Below are 24,589 nucleotides of genomic sequence, written 5' to 3'. Positions count from 1 at the left end.
GCATTAAGGATCTCTCCTGCCTGGGGAGTGGGTGGCCAGGAACACCTCTGCTTGTTGAACCCCTCAGTGATAGAACCAACCAAGCCACCAAAACAATGTTTTATATGAAAATAGTGTTCTTATAGGGTTTAATAGGGTTAGTGTGAGAACCTGCCCACAAGGGATCTAGTGGTGCCAGAGCCAGCATAAGGAGGGCTCCAGGCTCACCCTGGAGAACAGGAGGCTCAGGGGGACCTTCTGACAGAAGGGTGCAGCCAGGTGGGGGTCAGGCTCTGCTCCCAGGGAGTGAGGGACAGGATAAGAGGAAATGGCCTCAAGTTGTGCTCGGGAAGTTTATGCTGGATATGAGGAAAAAATATCCTCACAGAAAGGGTGGCCAGTCCCTGGCCCAGGCTGCCCTGCAGACAGCTTCAGGAACCACAAAGATTAAGACCTTCCAAGAGGAGACACTTTCACACTGACCTTTTTAGAAGTGTTTAGATGTGTTTAACATCTTTATCCATGATCTGGTCAAGGGGACTGAGAGCACCCTCAGTCATCCTGCAGATGATGCCAAGCTGGGTGGGAATGGTGCTCTGCTGGAGGGCAGGAAGGTTTTGCAGAGGGATCTGCACAGGCTGGATCCATGGGCTGACACCAATGGCTGTGAGGTTTAACCAGGCCAAGTGCTGGCTCCTGTACCTGGGTCACAACAGCCCCTGCAGCGATCCAGGCTGGGGCAGAGTGGCTGGAATGTTGCTGTGGAAAAAGGTCTGGGGGACTGGTCAGCAGCAGCTGAACATCAGCCCAAGAAGCCAGGAAGGCCAATGGCACCTGGCCTGTAGCATCCATGCACAGGAGCAGTGCCTGTCCCCTGTGCTGGGCACATCTCAAATCCTGGGAGTGTTCTGGACCCCTCACTACAAGAAGGACAATGTGGGGCTGATGTGTGTCCAGGGAAGGGAACGGAGCTGTGGAAGGGGCTGGAGCACCAGGAGCAGCTGAGGGAGCTGGGGGGATCACCCTGGAGAACAGGGGGCTCAGGGGGTACCTGCAGCCAGGTGGGGTCAGGCTCTGCCCCCAGGAAATGAGGGACAGGACAAGAGGAAATGACCTCAAGCTGTGCCACGGGAGGTTAAAGGGATATGAGGAAAAATTTCTTCACAGAAAGGGTGGTCAGTCCCCAGCACAGGCTGCTGAGGGCAGTGGTGGAGTCACCATCCCTGGAGGGATTTAAATGATTTAAATGTGGCTGTGGCACTTGGGGACATGGGTTAGTGGTGGCCTTGGCAGTGCAGGGTCAATGGTTGGACTCAATGACCTTGAAGATCATTTCCAACTAAAGGATTCTATGATTCTATGAAATGCTAATAAAACCACATTATCAATCTTATATTAATAACTTCCCATTAGGTAATGGAAAAAGTTGCACTTCTGACTTGACAGAAAACTAATCCCAAGCCTCTCCCCTTCTCTTCCCAGGGATTGTTTTTCAGGCCCACCAGTAAACTAATCTGACTGAGCACACAACGTGAACACCAGAGCTCCCACGCAGGACAGGATGGTTCTTTCAGCTCTAACTCCCAATTAGTTTGTTTTAACTAACCTAGAAACCAAAGGGTTAGTTACAGTTTATCTGCTGGGCCTGAATTTTATTGAAAGGTATGGTTAAAACAAGGAGAAAATGCTGTTTTAATGAACCTGTACTACTGTAGAGATTTAATGTGAATGTTAAAAAAAAAGCTTCTAAAAACAGGAACCTTGAGAAAAGTATTTTTAATTACTGCAAATGCTTGAAAAATCTAATTTACCAACATACTTAAAATGAGAAGCAAAAGCCTTCTGTAACAGTATATCCTTTAACTCAATGCACTTCCAGGAGAAAACTGAATTTAAAAGAATAATCTACATAAAGAAGTATGCAATGCTAAGCCTGTTACCTACAGTGCACACAAATAACTACGAGATGATTCATTCTGAAAAGCTCACCAAGTCAAATTAATTTTGTGTCGAGCCTGATCCCATCCAAGGGGTAACACTCCCTAAAATGTTATGAAACACACAGCACAGATGCAGTATATTTGTATGTACATTAAAGTTTTATCAATTGTTGCTCTCCAGAGCTTCCCAGCCCATCAGTCTGGGTCAGTGCTCACTCATTTTGTACCAGAATCCAGAGCAGAGTTGCTGCAAATGAAGAGTCACAAGCAGTCTGGGAACTTGAGCTGTCATCAAAAATCAGTTTAAAATCAGAAAAGGCCTATGGAGTGTCTGCTTCACATCATTTATCTAACCAAAGATGACAAGGGATGAGGGAAAAGCCCTGCCATTTCACAGATGTGAAACATAACAGTGAAAAGTTGACACAGAGAAGAGGTATCACAGCTAACTAATGAATATAGACCAAGTCCCAAAAGATTAAGTGTAAGGTCATTTTATCTCTCAATCACAAGTTGAAAATAATCAGACTGGTCTCCACAGTTTCAATGACATTACCACAGGAGTTACCTGGGATGGCATCCTAAGAGAATGAGCACAAAGTAAGGGTGGGGGTGGTGGTAAACACAGCAGAGAATTTTAGAAATATAGAATCAACAGCAAGAGTAGAAAAGAAGATTTTAAAAAAAACAAACCAAAACAAAACAAAACTAAAAAAGAAACAAAAGGCTCAGTGCTTGATACTGACAGAGGGGAGAAAACCTCTCAAAAATAAACAGCTTGTAACAAAAAGTAAATAATTCATGGCCTAGGCTGAAGTGGGGCATGTGCTGGTCATATGTTCAGCGTATGTTACTGGCACTGCTCACCAGCATGTTCCATGTTGTAATAGCTTAAACATTTCGAGCTGAAATGTGCTGCCTTCAGGGACGACATGATCTGGGCAGCCCTGACGAAACACACACCACTCCACACGAACACAGGCTAATTTTGGCTCACAGGTTATTTCTCCATACTCCAAACAATGCTTTGCTTGGCACTAGCTCACTTCAAGAGCTTATATTAAATATAACCAGTGGTAGTGTGAAGCAACCTTTAAAAGCAGCAGACTCAGTTTATCTAAGATTACATAAAATGACTACTGTAGTGTCTGTGGCTCCTCCAGGCCATTCTGTGCCTGGATCCAGGCACACATTTGAACTGCTCAGCACTCTTTGAAGCTGTGCACAGCTCCTCTGTGCATTCAGCACCTCAAACACAGCAACACAGAACACGATGCCACCCTTGGCCCAGATGACACTGAAATGCAATGGTGATGTTTTAAGACTCCAAAACACAGGGGGTGAAAAACCCTGATTCGGATGGAATTCAAACATGCAATTTCAAACACCTGCTGTCTGCAGCAGCCAGCTCTGCCTCCCCTCTCCAGTCATTTCCATTCCTGTCAAAGCTGTACAAAAATGCTGCTTCTGCAGCTGACACAAGGATGCTTTGGGGATCACCCCCTCTGCTTCCCAAATCAGCCCCTTCTGAACCAAAACCAGTAGCTACTATTAGATCCATTTACTTCCTCTTTAATACCTATCATGCAGTATTTTCCTTTTAAATCCCCCAGAGTGATTGCTCTTTCCTCTGTATTTTTGTATTAAATCATTACCTGCACAAGTCAAATCCTGTCTCCATTTAGAACATCTTTAAGAGGGTTATTCTAATGACTTAAAGATGGTGTGAACCATCACAAGTATCTAAGGACCTTTCGGATTTAAAAATAAAAGTCTCCTTCATTGAGTGAAGAACTTGCTAAGTCCAGCTCCTTGCTGTCAGTATGTTCTCAGTCAGCAATTTATTTACCACAAAACATCCCTATAAAAACATAGGGCAGTTGTATATATTCTCTTCTTTACATCTCCTGGGGAAAATTGGAACAAGCAGCTCCCATAAAACCAAAACAGTCACAAGAAGGACAGAATTGTGCTGGTGTAACACATGCAGTAACCAGTGCTTCCCCAGCTGAGCCCAGGGATGTCCCAGCTGAAGTGCAGTGTCACTGCAAAACCCCCCTGGGCCTTACCTATATTTATCTGAGGGTAATTAACCCTAAACTACTTTGACTTTCCAGATAAGGAATTTTAATGGAGAACAAGAAAACCACCAAAGGCTGTATTATCAAATGTTGTTGCAGAAACAAGAGTTTCCTTGGGGATGAGGCACACCAACACCTCTCAGTAAAAGAATGGAATCAGAGTGTGAGTGTTGTGAGAATTATCAAAAACACACCCTGCCTCCTTGAGCCTCCCAGAGACCCCAATCACACATTCCTACACTGCCATGTCCCAGGTTCACTTCCACAGTATCAGGATTTATCTTTTTTCATTTCAAAAACTGTGGAAAACCATGATTTTTACAACCAACATTTTTGATTAAACCACCTTACTCAGTTTCTTTTCCCTGTACTCAAAATCACACTCTCCCACACTATGGTTATTTTGCATTCTATGTAACCATCTTTTCCAGCTCTTCAGATGAAGTTCAATTAATTTATGGCACACTTTTCAGCAACACTGCAGCTTACTCAAAGAATGCACATAAACAAATATAAATAATCTTTCCTTCAGCTACTATTAAGCCAAAATAACTTTAAAACACTACCCCCAAACTTAAAACTTCAACAGCTTTTTATTTTATCCTTCTGGCTGAGGGTTGAATTATTTATATTCAGATGCTCGACTCTTTTGCAAGGCTTGCATGCTTCTTTTCTTTAAAGGCTTCAAACCACCCAGTTTGCTGATAGCCCTAGATAAGAGTGAATAACCTCACGTAAGAATCTTGAGTACTTACTAGTCCACAGCAGACCAAACTTATTTATAGCTAAGTAGCAAGCTGGGGTTAGTGATCTCTTCCAGGCTCAACAATCTTCCAACCTCAGAATAACCACCCCATAAAACAAGCAGGGCTGTTTCACTACTGACAGGAAAGTCAACATCTGTGTACGAGGGTGTGCTGGCAGATGAGTGCTCTGGCTGCCTGCACTGCAGGAGACAGCAAAAGCCATTCATAACAGGCCAAAATTCATGAAGGAAACGTAAAACCTTCATCAGGAGTTGCTTTGAATTTAACTTTTATGTTTAAACAGAGAAAGGGGGAAGGATCTGAGTTCTCGTCCCAGCTGTGAATGAGATTTTTAATTTTACCTTGTGATGGTTTAACAATTAGTTCTGATTTTTTCTGTCTCAGGTAATGTTCCCTATATCCTATGATGCAGTTAAGGAAAATTACTATATGAGATAACAGCATTTTAGGCCACCAAAAAATCCCAAAAAAAGAAAACAGAGGAAGAAATAAAGAAAATGGTATATTTTTAAAAGTTCTAGCAGAATTCTGGCAGAATCTCAATTCTAAGGAAGTTTTGTTACAGAAAGGATGAATATTCATAGACTAGATGCATTTCTCAGCTTTATGTGCAGACCAATACCAGGAAAAGGTTTTAAAAACAAAGGCTTGAATTTCAATTTAAGAGGATAAACAAACAACTGAACTCCTCCTGTGGTTTTTACCTATTGCATCTCTTTCCGGTGTTGCCACATGCACCTGTCACGTGAACATTTTAACTGAAACACTGTGGTTTCCAGCTCCAAAACGTCTGTGCGTTTCTATCAATATCTAGAGAGCTGAATGAATAATTCTGTACCCAACCACAAACTGTAGAGCCCACCCTACACTCAGAACTCAGCCCTGCATTCATTTCAGAACCTGCATTCCCAGCAGAGGGGAACCACCTCAAACTGCTGCATTTGCTCTTCCACTCAGCGATGCAGCTGCAAAAGTGCTGCCAGAATCTTGATAGTTATCACTGAGAGTAGGGCTGCATGAGGATGCATTTCATCATTCTACGAGAATCTTGCCACCCAGTCTAGTAATTTTAATAAAGTTTCTCCAGAATATATTGCACACTCTTCAAAGCAGGATTTTCATAGCATTTGAACACAAACTCAGTGTTTGCCTTGCAGCCCCTAATGCTACTAAAAGCAAAAATGTTCAGTAATATGCAAAGACAGAGAGGACTGAACCACCAACCCCCTCTACCTGATAAAAATCCTCCTGGGTCAGACCACACAAGTCAGTGGCTAGTTTCTTCAAAATAAATGTATCAAGTGATGACCATATCAGGCAGATCAGACAGAAACACCTCTAGAACCTTATGTGAGCCTAACCCAGCCACACCCAGGACAATCACACACCTAAGGAAAGAAAACAACTCGCTTCCTTGAACGGCTCTTGCTTAATGCATTATTTACTGCTTTCATCTGTGGAAGTGATAAACAGGGTTTTGATTGATGATCATTTAAGTGACTCACTCCTACTAACCTCTGTCAGCATCCAAGTCCACCGAACACTGCACAGAAATGAAGGCTGATATTTGCTATCATCTGCTCCTCCTGCAAGGGATGCCTTTCCTGAAATGCTGCACCTCATCCCCCTGGAAGAAGGCTCAGAGTGAAGGTGAGCACTCAGTTCCATCAGAGCAGGAAGCCCATGCACAGCTGCTTCCAAGCCTGCTACCCAAGTAGTTTTGGAAGGCTGGATCAACTCCATGGACTGAATTACTATGAGCACGTTTCCCTTTGATGGCACTCTGGCTTTGCTGTCCTGCATAAAGAAGCAAAAGCTGCAAATCACAGCTTTGTTTGAGATGTTTCTACAATCTATCAAGCTGAGACCCTCCAAAGACACCACAGGAAATCCAAATCACGTGTGATCTACCTGCATTGTCAACTTCAGCAGATTTATGTATTTCCTGAAAAAGCACTATCCATAAATGCAGCCCCTGTAATGAAAGACATGTAGAAATCAGTGAAGTTTTTACAATTATCTTCAATATAATGCTTTCCTTTCAGGCAGTCCATAGAATGCTGCACAAACTCTAATGACCCACCTGCCTGCCTTACAGATACAGAAGTCTTTCTGAAATAAAAGGGCTTTTTTGGGACCCACACGCGCTACAAACAAAAACTACATATAAAATTTTTAAAAATACTAGTTACCTCCACTGTATCCTTAATGTTCAATTTTCCCTAGAGCTCTGAACTCCACTACTGCACAATATAGCACCAACTGGAATAGTGGTCTGTGGAGAAAAGCCTGGATTTAGCCAGGAGCCAGGCTGATGTAGTATATGGAATGCAGACCATACTTTAACTCTGTCCTCTGCTATGAGATGATCCAAAGCCAAGGAACTCATACCCCTTTTTCTCTCAGGTTTTCTCTGTCTATTCACATTTATAGAGAGATAAAAATAGAGAGCCAGAAAGCACAGATTACCCAAAGTCATCAAGTCATGTCCGCATCCTGTCTACTTATGGTTCACCTTTTTAATTTTTTTTTTTTTTAATTTAGCATACCCCTTTACCAAAAAGCATGCTGTCACAAGAACTTTTAGGATTGAAACATTTTTATATTACATTGCAAGCACTTTTTTAGTACAAATTAGTTTTGATCTTACACTGTTTTGAATCTTGCTCTTCCTTTCCATTTTTATTTCATATAGCATAAACAGCTCTTATAACTGCAACTCCTTGATGTACAATCCCACAAGTTCCAGCCAGCTGACTGCTGCCCAAAGTCTGTGCAGGCCCACCATGTACTCCACTGCCTGCCAGACCTCTCTGTCAGCCACTTCAAACAGCAAAGCACCCAAAAATAGCAAAAAAAGCAGAGAGCAGCAGCATATGAACACCTGATGAGCTCCAAGGCCAGCCCAACCTGCAGGCAGGAGCACTGCAGAAAACAGGACCTTCCCTCCCGTGCTCCACTGCAGCAGCAGTGAAACCTTGGATTAGCTCAGATCAGCAAAGCACAGCCCTTGCTCCCAAAAAGTGAGACCCCAGACCCTTCTGAATCACATTTCCCCAATTAAATATCCAAGTCAGAGACACTTTACACTCTGTAAGGATAACAATTGTATTGCTCCTCAGCCTCAGCCCTCAAACTTGAGATGATCTTAATCTTCCATTTTTCTTCAAGCCTCCCAGCACAGCCTTTCACTTCTCTTCACACAACTACAAACCCCGGAATATCCTGCCCATATTCTAAAGCAAAACACCCTGAGCCCGTGTCCTCATCTTTCCCATGTATTAACTGAATTCCCCTCTTCCATTTCCAATCTCTATGGGGTATGATGCTAAAATCAGTCATAGAATATCCTGAGTTGGAAGGGACCAACACAGATCAGAGTCCAGCTCCTGACCTGGCACATAGCAACCCCAGAAATCCCACTGTGTGCCTGAGAGCATTTATCATATTTACCATTATTTTTACTTGCTTAAATAATCAGTTTTCTCTGATTCAAATTTAAACTTATCCCCACAGAGAATTTCATGTGAATAAATTCACCCTTCTCTAAGCCTTACTCATTTAAAAATCTTATTTCTGTCTCCTTCATTGCTCTGTAGGCCTTCTTCACCCGCCAAGAAAGGCCAGAAGATTGCAGAATCACCCAAGGAGGGAAATTATTTTCTGTAAGAGCCAGCTTCCATCGTTTATCCTTCCCAACTAGTTCCCTGTTGTGTTCTTGTGTGTTTACTGCACTGATTGCAACCAACAGGCTTGATTAGTACAAAAGTGTATAAACTAAATGTCTAGGCCTTGTTCACTCAAGTTACATTCTGCCTAGAACACCTAAATATGTCCAGAATACAATACAAAGTGATAAATGAATTTTTTCCTGTATTCTCAGTCTTAAAAAACAACAAAGAGAACATCAAAACAAACAACCAAAAGCTAGATTAGTGTGTTTGACTTTTACTCTAGAGGTAGTAAAACATGTATTGTACACTGTGCTGAGACACCAACATTTCAGCTACAGCTTTTTGAGGAATCTGATACTTCAAAGGAAGTTAAACTACTTTTTCAGAACTTAAAAGTAACTTCTATCAAGACATTAATTCATCCCCACTATTTCTGAAGCAGAACCACACATTTAATCTTTATTTAAGTGATTTAAAAACTTGAATTTAAGTTCACTACAAGGTGTAAAGACCTTTTCCATTATACACTAACCTGATTTCTTATCAACACAAGAATTAAGCGGCTTATACCTCATGAGCTGTATCTAAGACTTACTTGAAGAACAAAAGTTGTCACAGAATCACTTTGTATTACACAAAAATTATCTCTGAAACAGTACAGTGTCCTCCAATATGAAAAGTATGACAAAGTGAGCAAAAGCATCAACACCAGTGTGAGAACACTACTGGCAAGTGTAAATAAACAAATACCCAAGTGGGTGTTTGTTACTTTAGCAGTTATTTTAATTTAAAAATACTTTAGAAGTAATTTTAATTTAAAACCAAGACAAATATTGACTCTTTGTTAAAACACATAATAAAATGGTCTCTTTCTATAATCCCGCGACAGTTTATTTAAAAAGACTTGCAGAGGAAGTAAAGAATCTTCAATTTTACCTCTTGGAACCCTAAGCCATGATATGTCACCCAGCCATACCTGCTCTGCACCTCATCACTAGGGCTGGCTTTTTTGTTTATCAGTGGAAGATGCTGAGATAGATATCCCATCATTCTTGAAAGTAAACTATTGTAACACAGCTCAATTCAAACCTTGACAATTTAGTGTGATCTATTAGAGAGCCTTTAGTACTCTCATTCAGTCCCATACCAACCCAGATACCTCACACTGCTTTTGAATAAAACATACTGAACCCCTTATGTCCCCCACTCTTTGGGACTTCTTCCAGCCTTCAATTCTTTTTAGCAATCCTCCACTTAAATCCTTGCAGTTTTGCAAGATTCTTTTACACAGAATTGATTCCAGAATGATGTGAAGCTCCAGCACCAGCTGCCACTCCCCAATTTCCACACAGTCATCACATCAGTGCCTTGACACATCATCTCAGAACAGGCTTCTCACCATCTCTGCAATCATGGATTTCACTCTACTGCTACTTTTCAGAACAGTTTTCCGCCCTATAGTTCTGCCCTGTGTACTTTTCCAGATGACACAGTTTTGGGGTCTTTTTAATAGATTAATTCTATTTTTCGGTCCTCATTATTTGTGAGGACAGTGTTTACAACACCATAAATATTTATCAGTAATTACATTTACTCCAGATGATCACACAAAATCCAGTAGTGATCAGGTATTTCTCATCACAGTTTAGCACAAAGCTACACATTATTCTAACCAGCCAGTGCATTCCCTAAGTTCTGCTGTTGGGAATACAGACATTTTTTTCAATATGGGATTGTAGTTCCATGATGCACTTTACATAGTTATAGCTACTGCCATCCCCAGAGAATCCAAATGCACAAGGTGCTGAGAAGTCTGATCCAACACTGAAGTCACTTCTGCTTTCAGCAAGGCTTTGGCTGGAGCTTCCTTCTGTAATTCTTAAAGTTAAGCCTTAAATCAGCACTGAATTAGAATTAATTCCAGTCAACTTTATACTAATTTTGTTCCACTTCAAAACGCCCTGATAATGACAGGACTCTGGCTCTGGCTCTCCAAACTCTCAATTCCAGGCGCATCCTTATCCACAGGAGCTTCCTTGCTGAGGTCAACAGGAATGTTTGGATCAGAACTGCTTGCCAATCTCCTCATGGTCTTCATTTTGTTTGGTGCACATGGACAAACACAAAGGTGCTGAGTTCATATTAATATTCATTAAGACACTCTGAAATTCTGAATACTGAAAATTTTCCTCGCACCACACGGAGCCCAAGCTGTGTCCAAGCTTCTGCTTGGCAGTACCTAAGAGGACAGAGCAGCACGTGCAGAGGCTGCAGCAGAATCACGCACACAAATGTGAAGAAACAGACTCCAACCATGTACAGACCTTCTCTTCTCCTATAAAAAATGATGTGCCAAAAAATTTGCAGCAGCTCTGCAAGCGCTCACTGAGTGTAACTCACTGAAGCCTCGCTCTCTTTAGTGATAAAGCAGCAGTGAGGGAATCTTAACTGGAGAATGGAACATTTATTTCCTATACCATCCAATGTGGAATAACTGCAGAATAAACATGGTTCCTCCCCTCCGACTGCTTTATCTAGGTCAAAAAACTCCTTAAAGGCAGGAAGTCGCAGGAAACAAATGTCACTACACATCAACTTTTTATCATGAAAACAAGCAAGGCAGCAGATAACCCCACCACCTTCCCAGGATTCCAGCACAGACAGCAGCTTATTAGTGAACTGTTGTGAAAACTCCTTATAACTGCAAAAGCCATGGCCTCATACCACATGACAAGTACATGGTTTTCTCTGAAATTATATTTTTTCCTGTATTTTACATAATTTTTATATAAGTTAATGGGACTTGAGATGTTTTGAGGAGTTGCTGTGTTTACTGAAAAATACAGCAAATGAGAAGCATAATCTTATTTTGAACAGCTCAGGCATGACTGTAAAAAACCTTTTGCTTTGTCCACGACAATTGCACATGCTCAAAAAAATAAAAAAAACCCATCAGCAGAAGAAAAACTCCACAGCAGAATTATTCTCTAAAACACATCTCCCTTCATGAAGGAATAATATTTGTAAGACAGTGCCCTTACCTAATTATAAGCAAATTAATAATACACATTTATTTTGAAAAGCCAAGGTGAAAGACTAACTTATTTTCTTTATTAGCTCATTTAACTTACTACTTTTTCTATTGATTAAGTGTATCATCCTACTCAAACACAGCACCTTGGTATTTTGATTTAATCAATGCAAAGAATAATTGAATTTGCATATCTCCTGCCTCATTATTATAACTGAAGTAAGAATCTCAAAACTCTTTCAGCTGCAGATTCTTGGAACAGACAGTTTTAATACTGACTTTGGACCTTTAAACCAAAATAACACCAGTCTTGCTTCTGTCATAGAACTGGAACTTTACAGACTATAAAGAACTATAAAGATGATTTTCCAGTTTGTAGTATTTCATGTAACTACACAAAGGATGTACTTACTCCTACAGCTAACTACAGATGTAAGAACACTTGTAGGATCAGTAGAATTCTAGAACTGGGTAAGGACATTTCATATATATATCAGTCACACCAACAGAAAAAGCATATCAAGTATGAATTAATCCAAATATAAACTGTTTAAGCTTTACCTCAATCACCTGATTGGTGTCTGACAATTTGCAACACTGCTGTATTAATTAAAAAAAAAAATCACTCAGAAGGTGTGTGTAATTGAGAGGCAAATATGAAAAAAAAAGATGACAAAAACAACTGTAACACAAATTATTACTATAGAAACTTCCCGCTCATCTCTATTTTCATTTCAAATCATATGTGCTCTACCTTCCTCCTACGCTCCTTTTCAATCAGATCTGCTTAAGTGAGAACACTACTTCTACTGAGCTTGACATTTGAAAATCCTACTTGAAAGTAGCCAAAAACCCACCTATAAACACAGCTCCACTGACCTTATTAGTCACTATGGCACAGGACCAGCACTTGCCAGAGACAGTAAATAAAAGTTTCTGGAGTCTGAATCTCTCAAGTCACAGCCAAGTCCAATATTACTTAGTTCTATGCTCTGAGGTAATTTGTAATGGATAGTTTTTGTAGAGGAGATATGGTATGGAGCTCCAAAACACACCTCTGAACACCAGGCAATCACAAGGTCTCCAGAACTTGCAGGCAGCTGACGAGCCACTGTCTGTGTCTAAAGGGGTGTCAAGGAAGGGAGAAAGCAGGTGCCCACACAGCCTGAGGGACTTACAGCACACTGTAAGTATAGACTGCAAGAATATATTAACTCTAGTTCCTTCAAGCATGTGTTTTGTTTGATTGCTCTGAGTATCTAACAGTTATATTCATAAGAAAACCTTTAGAACATAAACCTTAACCCAAACCCAAGTAATGAATGTTCTTCCTTAGTTACCACAGAACACTACCCAAGGAAATGTTATGATCCTTTCACCTCCACTCTTAAGCCAAACCGCAGATGTTTCCAGTGAGAAATTTCCATGAAGCACATGTGCAGTCACAGCTCCAACCACACAGACATCACAACTTTGAACATAATTTAAGTAACTGCAATTAGATGACAGCAAAAAGTGCATTGATACATTTGAGGCTCTTTATAATCTGTTTCCTGGGCAGGTAACACTGAACACAATAAACTTTTCTAAATAACTGACTCAGGGAATAGACATACTTGATCCTTGTTCAGAATCAACCAGTTTTCATCAGCAGGAGAACTCTACTGCTTAAAGGCAGCAATAATCCCAGCTTGTAGCTCCAGACTACAAGACCAAGCTAAACTATTGGTTCAGCCCTCTGTATTAGCAGGAGGAAAAGCAGAATATAAACAAATTAAATTTTAGTTTTCAGCTACATAGGCTTTATTTAGGATTAGTCAGTAAATGTTAAGTTAAAGTAAAATGTACTTGATGTCATTTACTGTAAAAGCGCCCACACTTAGTAATGTAAAGAAGTCTGCAGAATGAATGACAGAATGGGAGAGTTATTTACTGTCTCTTACTATAAAAGAGCTTTAGTTAGATCAAATTAAATTACCAGGCATCAAGTTCCAAAAACTCAGCAAAAAGAGGTATTTTTCCCAACATGGACTCCAATTACATTGCAGAATTCACTACCCAAGACACTGTGGATAGAAGAGGTTTACCCAAACTCAACTACTAAAAAAAAAAAGAGAAAAAAAATGCAAACAGTAAATTGCTTTAACTCAAAAAGAATTGATCTCTGACTTTAGATCCAAAAGAAATGCCAAGGGAAACACAACCATTTGTATCAATCCATTTTTATGCTCCTTCCTGGGTATCTGCTACTGACCACTCCTGAAGGCACATCATGGACTAAATGCATCTCTGATCTGACTTAAAAATGCTGTTCATATGTTCATGGTATCTTGTTTATGAACCACTAATTACTTCCACAAAAGCAAAACTGAAAGTAATGACTAAAATACAAAATTCATGGGTTTGTCAAAATGAATAAGACTGCCTCAGAACAGTGAAGTCCAAGATGTTCGGAGTTCTGTGAATTCAAAGGCCAATACACAAAGCACATCCAAGAAACCCAAAAATCAAAACAAAACAAAAGCACTCCTTCAGAGCAGGGCTGTACCCAGAAGTCTGTCTGTTTTTCCAGCTGTATCAGTTACATCTGTCTGGAATCCTGCCTCTCCAAAAGCTGTACACAACAGCTCCGGCAACAACCGCTGCTCTGCCCAGCACAAAAGGTATTTTTCCAGCCAAGGACCTCAAAAGCAAATATTGATGTTATGATTTACCTAGCAATATATCCAATCAATGCTTTCACTGAAGGCAGGGGAAATTCCACAAGCAGCAAATAAAACCAATTAAAAAACATGAACTTTACGAACCGGAGAGGGACAGTCTGCGCATCTCAAAGGTAGTTGTAGAAGAATAATTGCACTGCTTTGATCTGGGTGTCTTGAGCAGGAGCCTCTGAAACCTCTTTCATCCCACGTGTGCCATGACATTGACAGGAGAGCTCCTTGCTGGACACACTCAAAAATGGCTCTTTTCTCCCCACCCCCACTTGATTCATCTCACAAGACGACAGCTGGTTTGTACATACACAAGTAGGGATGGGAGTCTGTCAAGAACTGCAAAAACAAAAACACACTTCCCACTGCTATTACCTCCTGCTTGATAACTTCAACATTTGAATTGCCAGTGAGGCTTCCAGGGAATCATTAAAAATAGCAACCAGAACACTTATCTTAATGCACAGTAATTCCATGTTTCATGACATTTCTATCTGTAGAAAAAAGATGCCTTTATTACAGGTAAGTGTATACTCTAACATTAATAATTTAATTTCCCCAGATGTTTAAAATGTGTTTTGCAAGGTGCATTTCTGGGTTTTCCCTCCTAAAACAAGGATTTTAGTAACATTATTAATGCAGTCACATTTAAATATTGTGCTGAAACAAAAAAGGCCAAGGACACTGGAACTACATACAATTTTTAGTGACAAGCAAATAAGACATTGCAAGTCTGTAAGGGTACTGTACTTGGCACATTTGTAAATCACTATTAAACAGACAAAACAGAGATGGACCCTCCATTCTTGGTTTCCAGGATCACTTAAAAACAAACAGAAGGAACAGGCCACCCTGAATTTTTTTAACTTCATCTGCCATTAAAATTTCCGATGATTGTGTAGTGATAGGCAAAGCATATTTATTACTGGCAACAGAGAAGGATTAAACAACAACAAAAATAGATCTGGTGATTACTTGAGCTGGAGGCTGGCAATCATCAATCTTGAGCTCACACCAAACTACTTTCTTTCCCATCACACTTCAACTGTTAATTAATGTTTACATTATACTGAAGTAAGTTTGACTCTTAAACCAGGAGACCACCTTCAGTGTGACCAGTTAAATCTACAAAAAAACTCAAGAACAGGACTACAAACAATATTAGTCATCAGCAAGTGACAGTAAGGACATCCTAGGAGCAGACAGTACTTTGAAGTACTGTGACTTCTTGTCTGAAGACTACTGTTCAAAAAAAAAACAAAAACCTTTGCAAATAATGAAACTACTATTTCCCCATTCATCCCCAGTAAGACTTGTGTTTTAGAAACAGGTTTATTTTTTTAAAAGCAACAAAGTAGCATTTGCACTTAATCACCAGTGTAACTCTGGGGCTGCAGACTCTTCCTGCCCTTCAAGGTGATGCTCACCCCTCTGCATGGTGGCTCCAGCTCCTGGCCAGGGGCACCTGCTATTTCCTAGCTAGAGCTACAATTTGCAAGCAGGAGATAACCACTTCCACCAGCTCACAGCTCTGCAAACTGAGGGGCTGTGTGTGCACAGCCCAAGGAATGGTGTCACCTCTGAACACCGCAAATGCCAGTTCCTGCACCACCACCCACGTTCACTTGTGAAGAAATTTTAACTACACACAACTTCTCAACATTATTCAATTAAAAAGTGAGACAAAAAAATCCTTCTCAATCTTCTTTCCACTTGAAAAGTGACATTGATGGAAAGAACTAGAATAAATTAAAAATCAGTGGACAGCATGAAGAAGAAGTACTTCGTTTTTCCTCAGGTCTTAAGCATTGAACAAAATGTTACTGACTCAATTACTCCAACTAATTCTAGACTGTTTGAAATCAACGCAGACCATGCCCAATTGTGCTTACAAATAGTATATTATACCACAGTGCTTACAAAGAGAAAAGTATTTGATCTATATTTAATAAATGTGTTACATTAAAAGACAGATTAACCACATGCCAAATAACTATTAATATTAAAAGCAGGAAGCAAAAATAGAAGTGACAGTTAAAGGTCAAACAAGTCCTCCTATATTCAGGATTACACACTGGCACTGTTAAAGCCCTTCAGAATGAGCATTTCCTAGAAAGCAGCAAGGTAAGACAATTTGATTTTCACAGAGAAACCAGGTGAGAAAACTAGCATTAGGCCAACACAGCAGAAAATATACACCATCAATGTCCTAAAAACAGTTTAAAAGCTTGTAGGGCATTAAGGCTGTGTCACTGATGGTATGTGCTTTATAAAGGTTCAGCATTCGTAACGTTTTAGGTATTTCTTAGTCAAGGCAGCTAAAATACACTAAACCAAAACACTTTCACTTTTCCTACATGTGACTCCTCAGAGCACAGATCACTTATTTACAGTTCAACACATCCTTAAATGTCGTGGGCAGGTCTCACGTATTGCCCTAGAAAATCATTTTGCACAGACAGTTAATGTTTGGTAATGGCAAAGGAATGTATTACCGTTTAAAACCTCTTAATACATTTGTTGTCACGTAACAAAAACATTTTAAAACGCTAAGGCCAGCAGAAGCATTTCACATGGATGATTCAGTTTACCCGTAAGAATAAACGTTAAAATTAGGCAAAAGAGCAGAAACTACCACCAAAACCAGAACAACCCCCAAAGCACCGAGGGAGAACAACCCCCCGGTTCTGCCAAAGAACCGAGGGGGCTACAGGATTCCCCCAGCGCTGATCCTCAACCCCGACAGCCCAAACGCGGGCAGAACAGCCCGGCTGGTTTCCTCTGACACCCGCAAACAGGACTCGGGGTGCACCCGGTTCCGTCCAACAGCGCCGGGGCCGCTCCAGCCCGCACCGGGCGCTCCGCGCGGGGGAAGGACACGGCGGAGGGCACGGCGGCGGTGCCGGGCGGTGCCGGCGGAGGCGCGGGCAGGACGGGGCCGCTCTCGCCTGTCACACGCCATGTGCACCCGCGGCCTCCGGCGGGCCCCGGAGCGCCGGCCCCGCGTACTCACACTCGCGGCAGCTGCAGCGGCGGCGCCCCGCGCCGCTGGAACACGCCGTCCACGAACACGCCGTTCTTGCCGAGGCAGCGCAGGTAGAAGTCGCCCCCCGCTCCGCCCGCGGGGTCTCCCTGCGGCGGGGGCGGCGGCCCGTCCGCGCCGGCCGGCGGCGGCGGGGGCGCGGCGGTGAAGATCTCGAGGTGGCGGCGGGAGATGAAGCTGGAGTGGCCCATGCTCACGTCCACCGAGCCCTGCGACGAGTTGCGGCCGATGGTCACCGAGCGCTTCTTCATGAGGTACTCGAACTCCCGGCCCTCGAGCCGCGCCACGGCCGCCGCCGCCGCCGCCGCCGCCATCTTAGCGAGGGACGAGCGAGGCGCGGCCCCGCCCGCACCGGCCCCGCGCCGGCCCCGCACACAGCAGGGAACGGGGCCGCGCACCCGGCCCTGACGCAGCCACGCGCTGATTGACAGCGGGCGCGGCCAATGCGCGGCCCGCACGCCCATGGGGCTACGGCGGCGCGGCCAATGGCGAGCGGCGCCGGCCCCGCACGTCCGAGTGTCGGCGCACGAGCGCAGGGGCGCGGCCCGGAAAACGCGGAGCGGAGCCGCGCGCGGGGAGCGGGGCGGAGCTGCCCGGGCAGCACCTCCCGCCCGCCGGCAGCGAGGGAAGGGAGGGGAGGGGAGGGGAGCGGAGGGACGGAGCCGGCTCTGGGACAGCCGCCCCTGCCGTCCACCGGCCCCCGCACTCCCTTCCCTCCCTCTCGGGCACCTGCAGCCTCCGGCGGGGACCAGGGCCCCGCACCTGCCGCCCGACAGCAGCGCCCTCAGGAACGGCACCGGCCGCGGGGGGAGAGGGGGAAGAATCGAGAATGGAATAAATACAAGCAGACAAATTGTGCTAGAGGGTGAGCAAGAACCACTGGGACAGTGCCGGGTAACTGCTCAAATTTAGCCTCAAAATACCATATTATTAACAAATAAAAGTAAAACTGTGAGCTTGATGCCTCATACATATCTGACAGCCTTTTGAGGGTCATTTTAAACCTAAAGGTAACTCCGCCTTGTCAGAGTTTTATAAGACCCATGGAAAATGTACAAGTTGCAGGTACGGCAGGGTGCATTTGTGCACACACCTCGGCTCAGCCCCAGTTTCCTCAGAGGAACTAGGGCACAAGGAGCGAGCGAGTGACCTGACACGAACACCCAGACACCGAGCGCTGAGTGCCGCCGCTCCGGGGACACGGCACACAGGAGGGAACGGCACAGGGACCAGCATGGAAACACTGAGAATCCACAGCCAACTTCCACTTGAAAGTGTCACAGGCTACCAAAAATGGCATTCATTGTACACAGTTTGTCAAACGCAGCGTCTTCAATGAAAGTGTTTTACCTGATTCAAACACTCATTGTTACAGGAGCAGGCGCTGTCAAAACTGAAAAGTAAACACTTTAACACTTTTGGCTATAAACTGCAAAAAGGGTGCTAAAATGCATTCGTGCCTATTTACCAGCACAGCTACTGCAAACATGTCACCATAACGTCACCACGGTTTGTTGAGAAGAGGGTTGTGTTGTTTGGGTTTTTTACAGTACTGAAGCTTACTATTTTTTATTAATAAAAATAACTGCCCAGAGAAGCTGTGGCTGCCCCATCCCTGGATGTGTTCAAGGCCAGGGTGGATGAGGCTTGGAGCAGCCTGGTTTGGTGGAAGGTGCTCCTGCCCATGGCAGGGGGTGGGAATGTGATGCACTTTAGGTCCCTTCCAACCCAAATTCACTGTTCTGTGAATTCACAAGACATTAAACATTTTTACACTTCAGACAAAAAACAGCCTGCTAACAAACATCCAGCAGTAAAGTTGAAATTGAAACTTTTGGGTTTACACATTTGAGTCAACAGATCTTCAACTGTAGAGCTATTTTGTGAATACTCAGGAAAAGAACATGGTAGCTCCTGCCTGCAAAGTGACAGCAAACCTTACTTTTATCATGAGGATTGTATCAGCACTTCTCATAGGCAGCTACAACGTAATTCCATACTGGTTCAGTCCATTTATACAATCTCATACGCACAGCAGATGCAGTAAAATATAGCAACAGTTTAGAGCTTTGGTTTCTTTTAAAGAAAACTTTAGTTAAATCTTGCCCACACTTTGGTATTTAGAATCAGACTCTCTTCTATACCAACATATGTTTGGCACAGAAAATGTGGAGCATCAGAGAGTCAGTTATGACTCCCTGATTCTCAGCTTGTTTTTATGCCTTGGCTCTGCTGGCTACAGAAATGTTGTGCCTGCTTCGCTAACAATCGGTTTGGGATCCTGAGGGTCTGCTGGCTGGAATTGCCCATGGACTGCCATCTCCTGACACACCCCACACCTGCAGGGGGAGAAAACCGGCAGAATGGGAGAGCAGCAGCTGAATTTCCATCAGGCCAGCAGCACTTTTCACCACCCTGATGGTTGCTCAGTTTGCAGAAGTTAAAGGCACTGCTGCTACTTCACCATTTTCTGTCATGTGAATCACAGCTTTCTTAATTTGTATTAATTCATTAATAACAAGCAGTACTGAATTCACAAAGCTGATATAAATTCTGTCCTGTTCATACAGAACAGCACAGAGAACAGAGCAATTGAGATGGAATGCTGAAGTTTTGCAGTCTGCACTGAAATCTCTTTTCAAGGGTCCCACCATCACTAAGTTGCTCTGTGAAAAGGAACTGAACACCGGTAGAAGGGCTGTTTGCTTTTGCATGAGCAGCACTGCAGAGCAAACATCAGACCCCATTGTCAGAAGCTCCATTCGTTTCAAGAGGACAGCTGAGATCTTTGTGGCTGCGTTTTTCTAAATTGGAGCAGATTTAGTCACTTTCTTTGTGATCACAACAGCACAGGTACAGGTCACCCCAACCTGCCCATGTGCAGGTCTGGTCCGTGCTGCACAGAGCAGGAATCAGGTACATGTGGGGAACAGCTCACACTTACAGATCATTCTCCAGTGCTGTTCTGGGTGTCTGGGTTCCCCAAAGATCCACTAGCTGAACAAAAGCTGGCCCTGATGTCAGAGCTGCACTGCAGATACATCCTCTTTCACACTTTTTTTTCCCTGCCAGCTGACTGAAAGCAAAAGGCCTCTTTCTCTGCCTGCCTTACATCCACCTTAACTATTCAGGATAGAATGAAGCTACTGATCAAAATTTAATCATCCCAACAATGATTAAACTTCTCCAATGGCCACTGTCACTAAACAAGTTCTCAAAGCACTTCTTACATTTTTCTACTTCATGACAAGTAGCCCAGTGTTATCCAGTCCCCATCATATTATGCAGCAGCATCTGACTACATCACAGGAATGAAGAACCTGTATCATCTAATCTTAAAACAATCTGGCCTGAGTTTAACAGAAATGTGTAAGTACCAGCTAAGAGCTAATCCATTAATGCTGTTCTATGTGACCAACCTGCCTTTAAATTACTACACATTTTTAGACTTTTTCATTTTTCCTTGAAGCTCACACTGTAACAACACAACAATAACAACTGTACAACAATACAACTGTAACAGCTGTATTAATTTACAGCTGCCATAGATTGTTGTTGCCATAGAATGAAGTTTTCTTTCTTGGGTTTTCTTATTATAGGTGTCTGTACTGAGGGCTATGAACGAGTGCAGCAGCTTCTCAAGATGCACATTTTCACAGAACCCAAGCACAAAGTACTACTAGAGGAATATGATGAATAATCAAGTAGATTAAGTGACCTTAATTGCTTACTTTGACACAACCAGCAATTAAACAGCTTTTAAAAGCTATCAGGAGCTATCCATAATCTTTTTATTACAGCAAGTGTTCCAGGCTTCCAGTGAGATTTGATTTTTATTAAACAAAATCCTACAAAGTTAATTGTCAGAACCACCTCAGTAACATTCATGTGTGATGTAACAAAATAAGCCCTTCAAATACCAGACCCTGCACAAATGAATGAAGATTTCCCACATCCATATCCCTGCACCTGACAAGCACATTTTTTCCTTTCCCTAAGTGAGAAGCCCCTTGTAAGCAGTAACAGCTTCCTCCAACACAGCCTCAAACCCACAGCCACATTTTTGAGTAATCCCAATAACTGTCCTGGAGCTCTTCACGTGCTTAAATTTAACAACCTGTAAAACTTAGCAGGACTCATGCTGTGATTTAGTCACTTTCTCACAAATGCATTTTGGTCAAAGGGAAAGTGTTAAAAAAGCACTGTGTAATTACTGCAAAATATTGAAAACAGCAAATGGTTGGGATGGTGGGAAGCTCCCCAGATACACCCAGACAGTTCCTGAAGTGACTTAATAATAACAGGAGAAAATAAACAGCTGTATCTCAAATGTTAGCATTTTTTCCTTTATGGATGACTTTCACACCTCTTTAAGTAATAAAGCTGTAAAACGCAATACTGTTAAAAAACCTAAGACATCCAGAAGAATGCATTTTTTTGCAGGAGGAGGGCAAACACTGCTACCTGACCTGTCACTTGTTAACATGCTATTTACCTCGGAGAGAAGGGAAATGAGCAGTGCACAAGCCAAAGCCAGCCCCCCAGCAGCTGGGCTGGCCAGCTCGTTTATAGAACTGCTTTATTATCCTTTGCATTCTAACCACAGGCTGTTGGCTTCCTAACATGACCCAAAGAACCAGTCAGCATTTCTTAAAAGTGCAAGGCAGAAAGCTTCTGCCTCAACAATCAATCACTGACACAGAGGAATTGCTCCTCTCCAGGTGGGGAACCCATCCAAAAGTTATGAAAAATAATCAGGCTAATTAATTTTATCTGCAAAGAGCAATTACATAACTGACCTCAAGCAGCTTGAGGAGACTCAGCCATGCTGGCACAGAGTAACTTTGTGAGTGACCAAAGGGATAAAGCCACAGCCCCTGATCCTCCATGTAGTTACGACAATGAAAACTCAAATGCCTTGAACAGAGAGCATCCGTTCCACTCTCCCAGGTAATCACTCAGAAAGGAACTCTACACCCCAGCCACAAAATGATTTTTAGAAGCTGCAGCAGCAGTGTCTGTTAACTGGAAATGCAAACCCCCCTTGCTTTGGAATCCAGCCTTGCATGACCCAGACCTTTGCCAAAGAAATAGTTAATTAATCTTCAGGCTTCTATTTTATGTTTAAAATTGGACCGGATGATTCTAAAGCATTAAAGTTTTGTTACCCTTTTCTAACCAAGAGTACTACACAGTGAAGTCCTGAAGCATAATCTGGACCAGATCCCATCAGCGCAGCACTCACGGGATTTAATGTTGATCATTAGTAACTGCAATCAGCTATGAGCCACAATTCTACTGTAAGAATTTTCTCCAAGTTCTTTTGTCTTTTTTCTGCCATAGAGTGTTTATCCTATCTCTTTGCTGGATCAAGAAATGTACAGCAACTCTGTTTGAAGTAAACACTTAGTAGCCCCTGTCAAAATACACCTGAGACCAAACTGACACCTTTCCTATTTCTGCTGTCAGAACAGGTCAGTCCTGTGACTTTGACATGAAAAGTATCTTTGTGGCTCCTCAGTTCCTTGAGAGCTCAGACTGCACAGAATATTTTCTCTGCATACCCAGTATGTATTTGAATAAAATGCTGTAATTTCCCACAAAAAAATAAGAATGGCTGGTACTTTGATTTTAGAGGAACAGCCCCACTAGGACTCACCGAGTTTATTCACCACGGCTGAATTTTTACTCCTCCTCAATATTCAGCTGCTTTCTTTGCAGTCTCCTTTTAGCACCACAACATCACATACCTTTATGATATGGTATCATAAACAAACAAAGTGTTGCAAAAAAATAAAAAGAAAAGCAGCAGACTGAGTTGCTGAGGTCCAGCTCACCTGGCAGAGATGTTTCAGGCATCTGAAGGAGGTGACTGCAGCTGACACCTGGCAGATACAGGGTGGGTCTACAAAAACAGGATTAGGAGTTGTAGTTTGGTTGGCAGAAAAAGGCAGGTCAGAAGTAGAGATTGTAAGACAGGGTAGGACACTGAATAAATGATTTATACTAATCAAAACCAGAGAGGGATTATAGAAATGTGAATTAACTGCATGAAACATAACCAAAGGTAAATCAAAACCTAAGTAAGTTGTAAGTGTAAACTAACAAGAATCAATAAGAAGAACAGGCTTTAAAATATTCTTTTCATGGTAGAGCCTTCTAATTGAAATTTTTCCTTTCAGGGTGAAAGAAACGGAGCTTTTATCAAAATCAGTTTGGGTTTGCTTTAAAATCAATGCCTTTTCTTCAGCCAACAGAAAGCCAAAAAGAAAGGAACAGTGAAAAGTAAAGACATGTTTTTCTTTATGTCTGTCTTTGAAATATTTCTTACTCTGTCCAACAGGATAACTGCAGAACAAAGCAAACTTCAGAAGAGAGTTACTGAGATATTGAGGCATGAAAAACTGTTACACAAAGGTTAAGAAATTGCAATTGTTTTCACTGGAGACAAATGTTATTGAAATCATGTAATAAGGCAAAAGCACTGTGAGAACAACCTCATGTTTCATAAACAGATAATGTAAGATGCCTATAAGGAAACTGTCTGAATTCAAAGCACACAAAGGAAGATCCTATAAGGAATATGATGACAGCAGCCCTGCTTTCACATCCATATAAAGTATTTAGCACTGGTATTTTTAATGTGTAGCCAAAGCCTGAACAACTTAAAATAGGACATTTTCCATCCCTGTTAGGAATCCTCCAACACAAGAACCAACCTCTGTTCTCTGTTTATACCAAAATCTACCAAGAACCAGTCTTGCACAGCTGCACTTGTAACACTGACATAAGATGGAGCTGCTTGACAATGTCTTTCCTGAAGACAAAACAAGATACTGAAGTACATTCAGTCTCAGGTTTGGCCCACTAGGTTTTCTCATTTTCCTATTAAATCTCAAAATACTCAGAATGGTTGTCATATTTAATTGCTTTTTCTATGACACTTCCTTACATTTACACCTAATCTTTAAAACATAAAGCATTAAAGTTCTGATAAAAGAGAGGAAGTCACACTATTGACTTCTTTCTAGGAGGAGAACACTTGAACAATGAATAGCTGTCTAAAATTATTTAGGAAAAACACCCAAACAGATGTTGTGCTGGACAGATTCTGTTTGAGTCCTGTGCAAATCACTAGGTGTTCAAGCAACCTCCAGAAGGGCAAGGGAAGAATACAAACATTTCTGACAGAAGAGACAGAAATAATTTCAAGATTCAGACTCATGCTAGCATGCCTTGCAATACAAAATGGACAGCACAGACAGGTCTGGGACTACCTTAAAAAAAAAAAAAAAGCCCAAATATCAATACCAAAGTCTTTTTGACACAGGGAGAAAAGAAAAAAAAAAAATCAATGAAA

At 42.2% G+C, this 24,589-nt stretch overlaps 1 protein-coding gene across 2 annotated transcripts in view; it reads right to left on the bottom strand.

Moving 5' to 3' along the window:
- FOXK2 (forkhead box K2) overlaps positions 1 to 24,589 on the bottom strand; it is a 56,715-nt gene that overhangs the window by 26,787 nt on the left and 5,339 nt on the right. Inside the window, exon 1 of one of the 2 annotated variants that reach the window (XM_058852088.1) lies at positions 17,200 to 18,135. The exons of the other annotated variant lie outside the window; for it this stretch is intronic. Within the exon in view, the coding sequence (XP_058708071.1) occupies positions 17,200 to 17,693 (494 nt within the window). The 5' untranslated portion in view covers positions 17,694 to 18,135. Of the gene's footprint in view, positions 1 to 17,199; positions 18,136 to 24,589 lie in introns of those variants that run through there. 2 annotated transcript variants of the gene reach the window in all.

Source organism: Poecile atricapillus, chromosome 17 (assembly GCF_030490865.1).
Source record: "Poecile atricapillus isolate bPoeAtr1 chromosome 17, bPoeAtr1.hap1, whole genome shotgun sequence".
Classification (NCBI taxonomy): domain Eukaryota; kingdom Metazoa; phylum Chordata; class Aves; order Passeriformes; family Paridae; genus Poecile; species Poecile atricapillus.
Note: the sequence above shows the minus strand (reverse complement) of the source record. Positions and strands in the feature narration are given on the sequence as shown.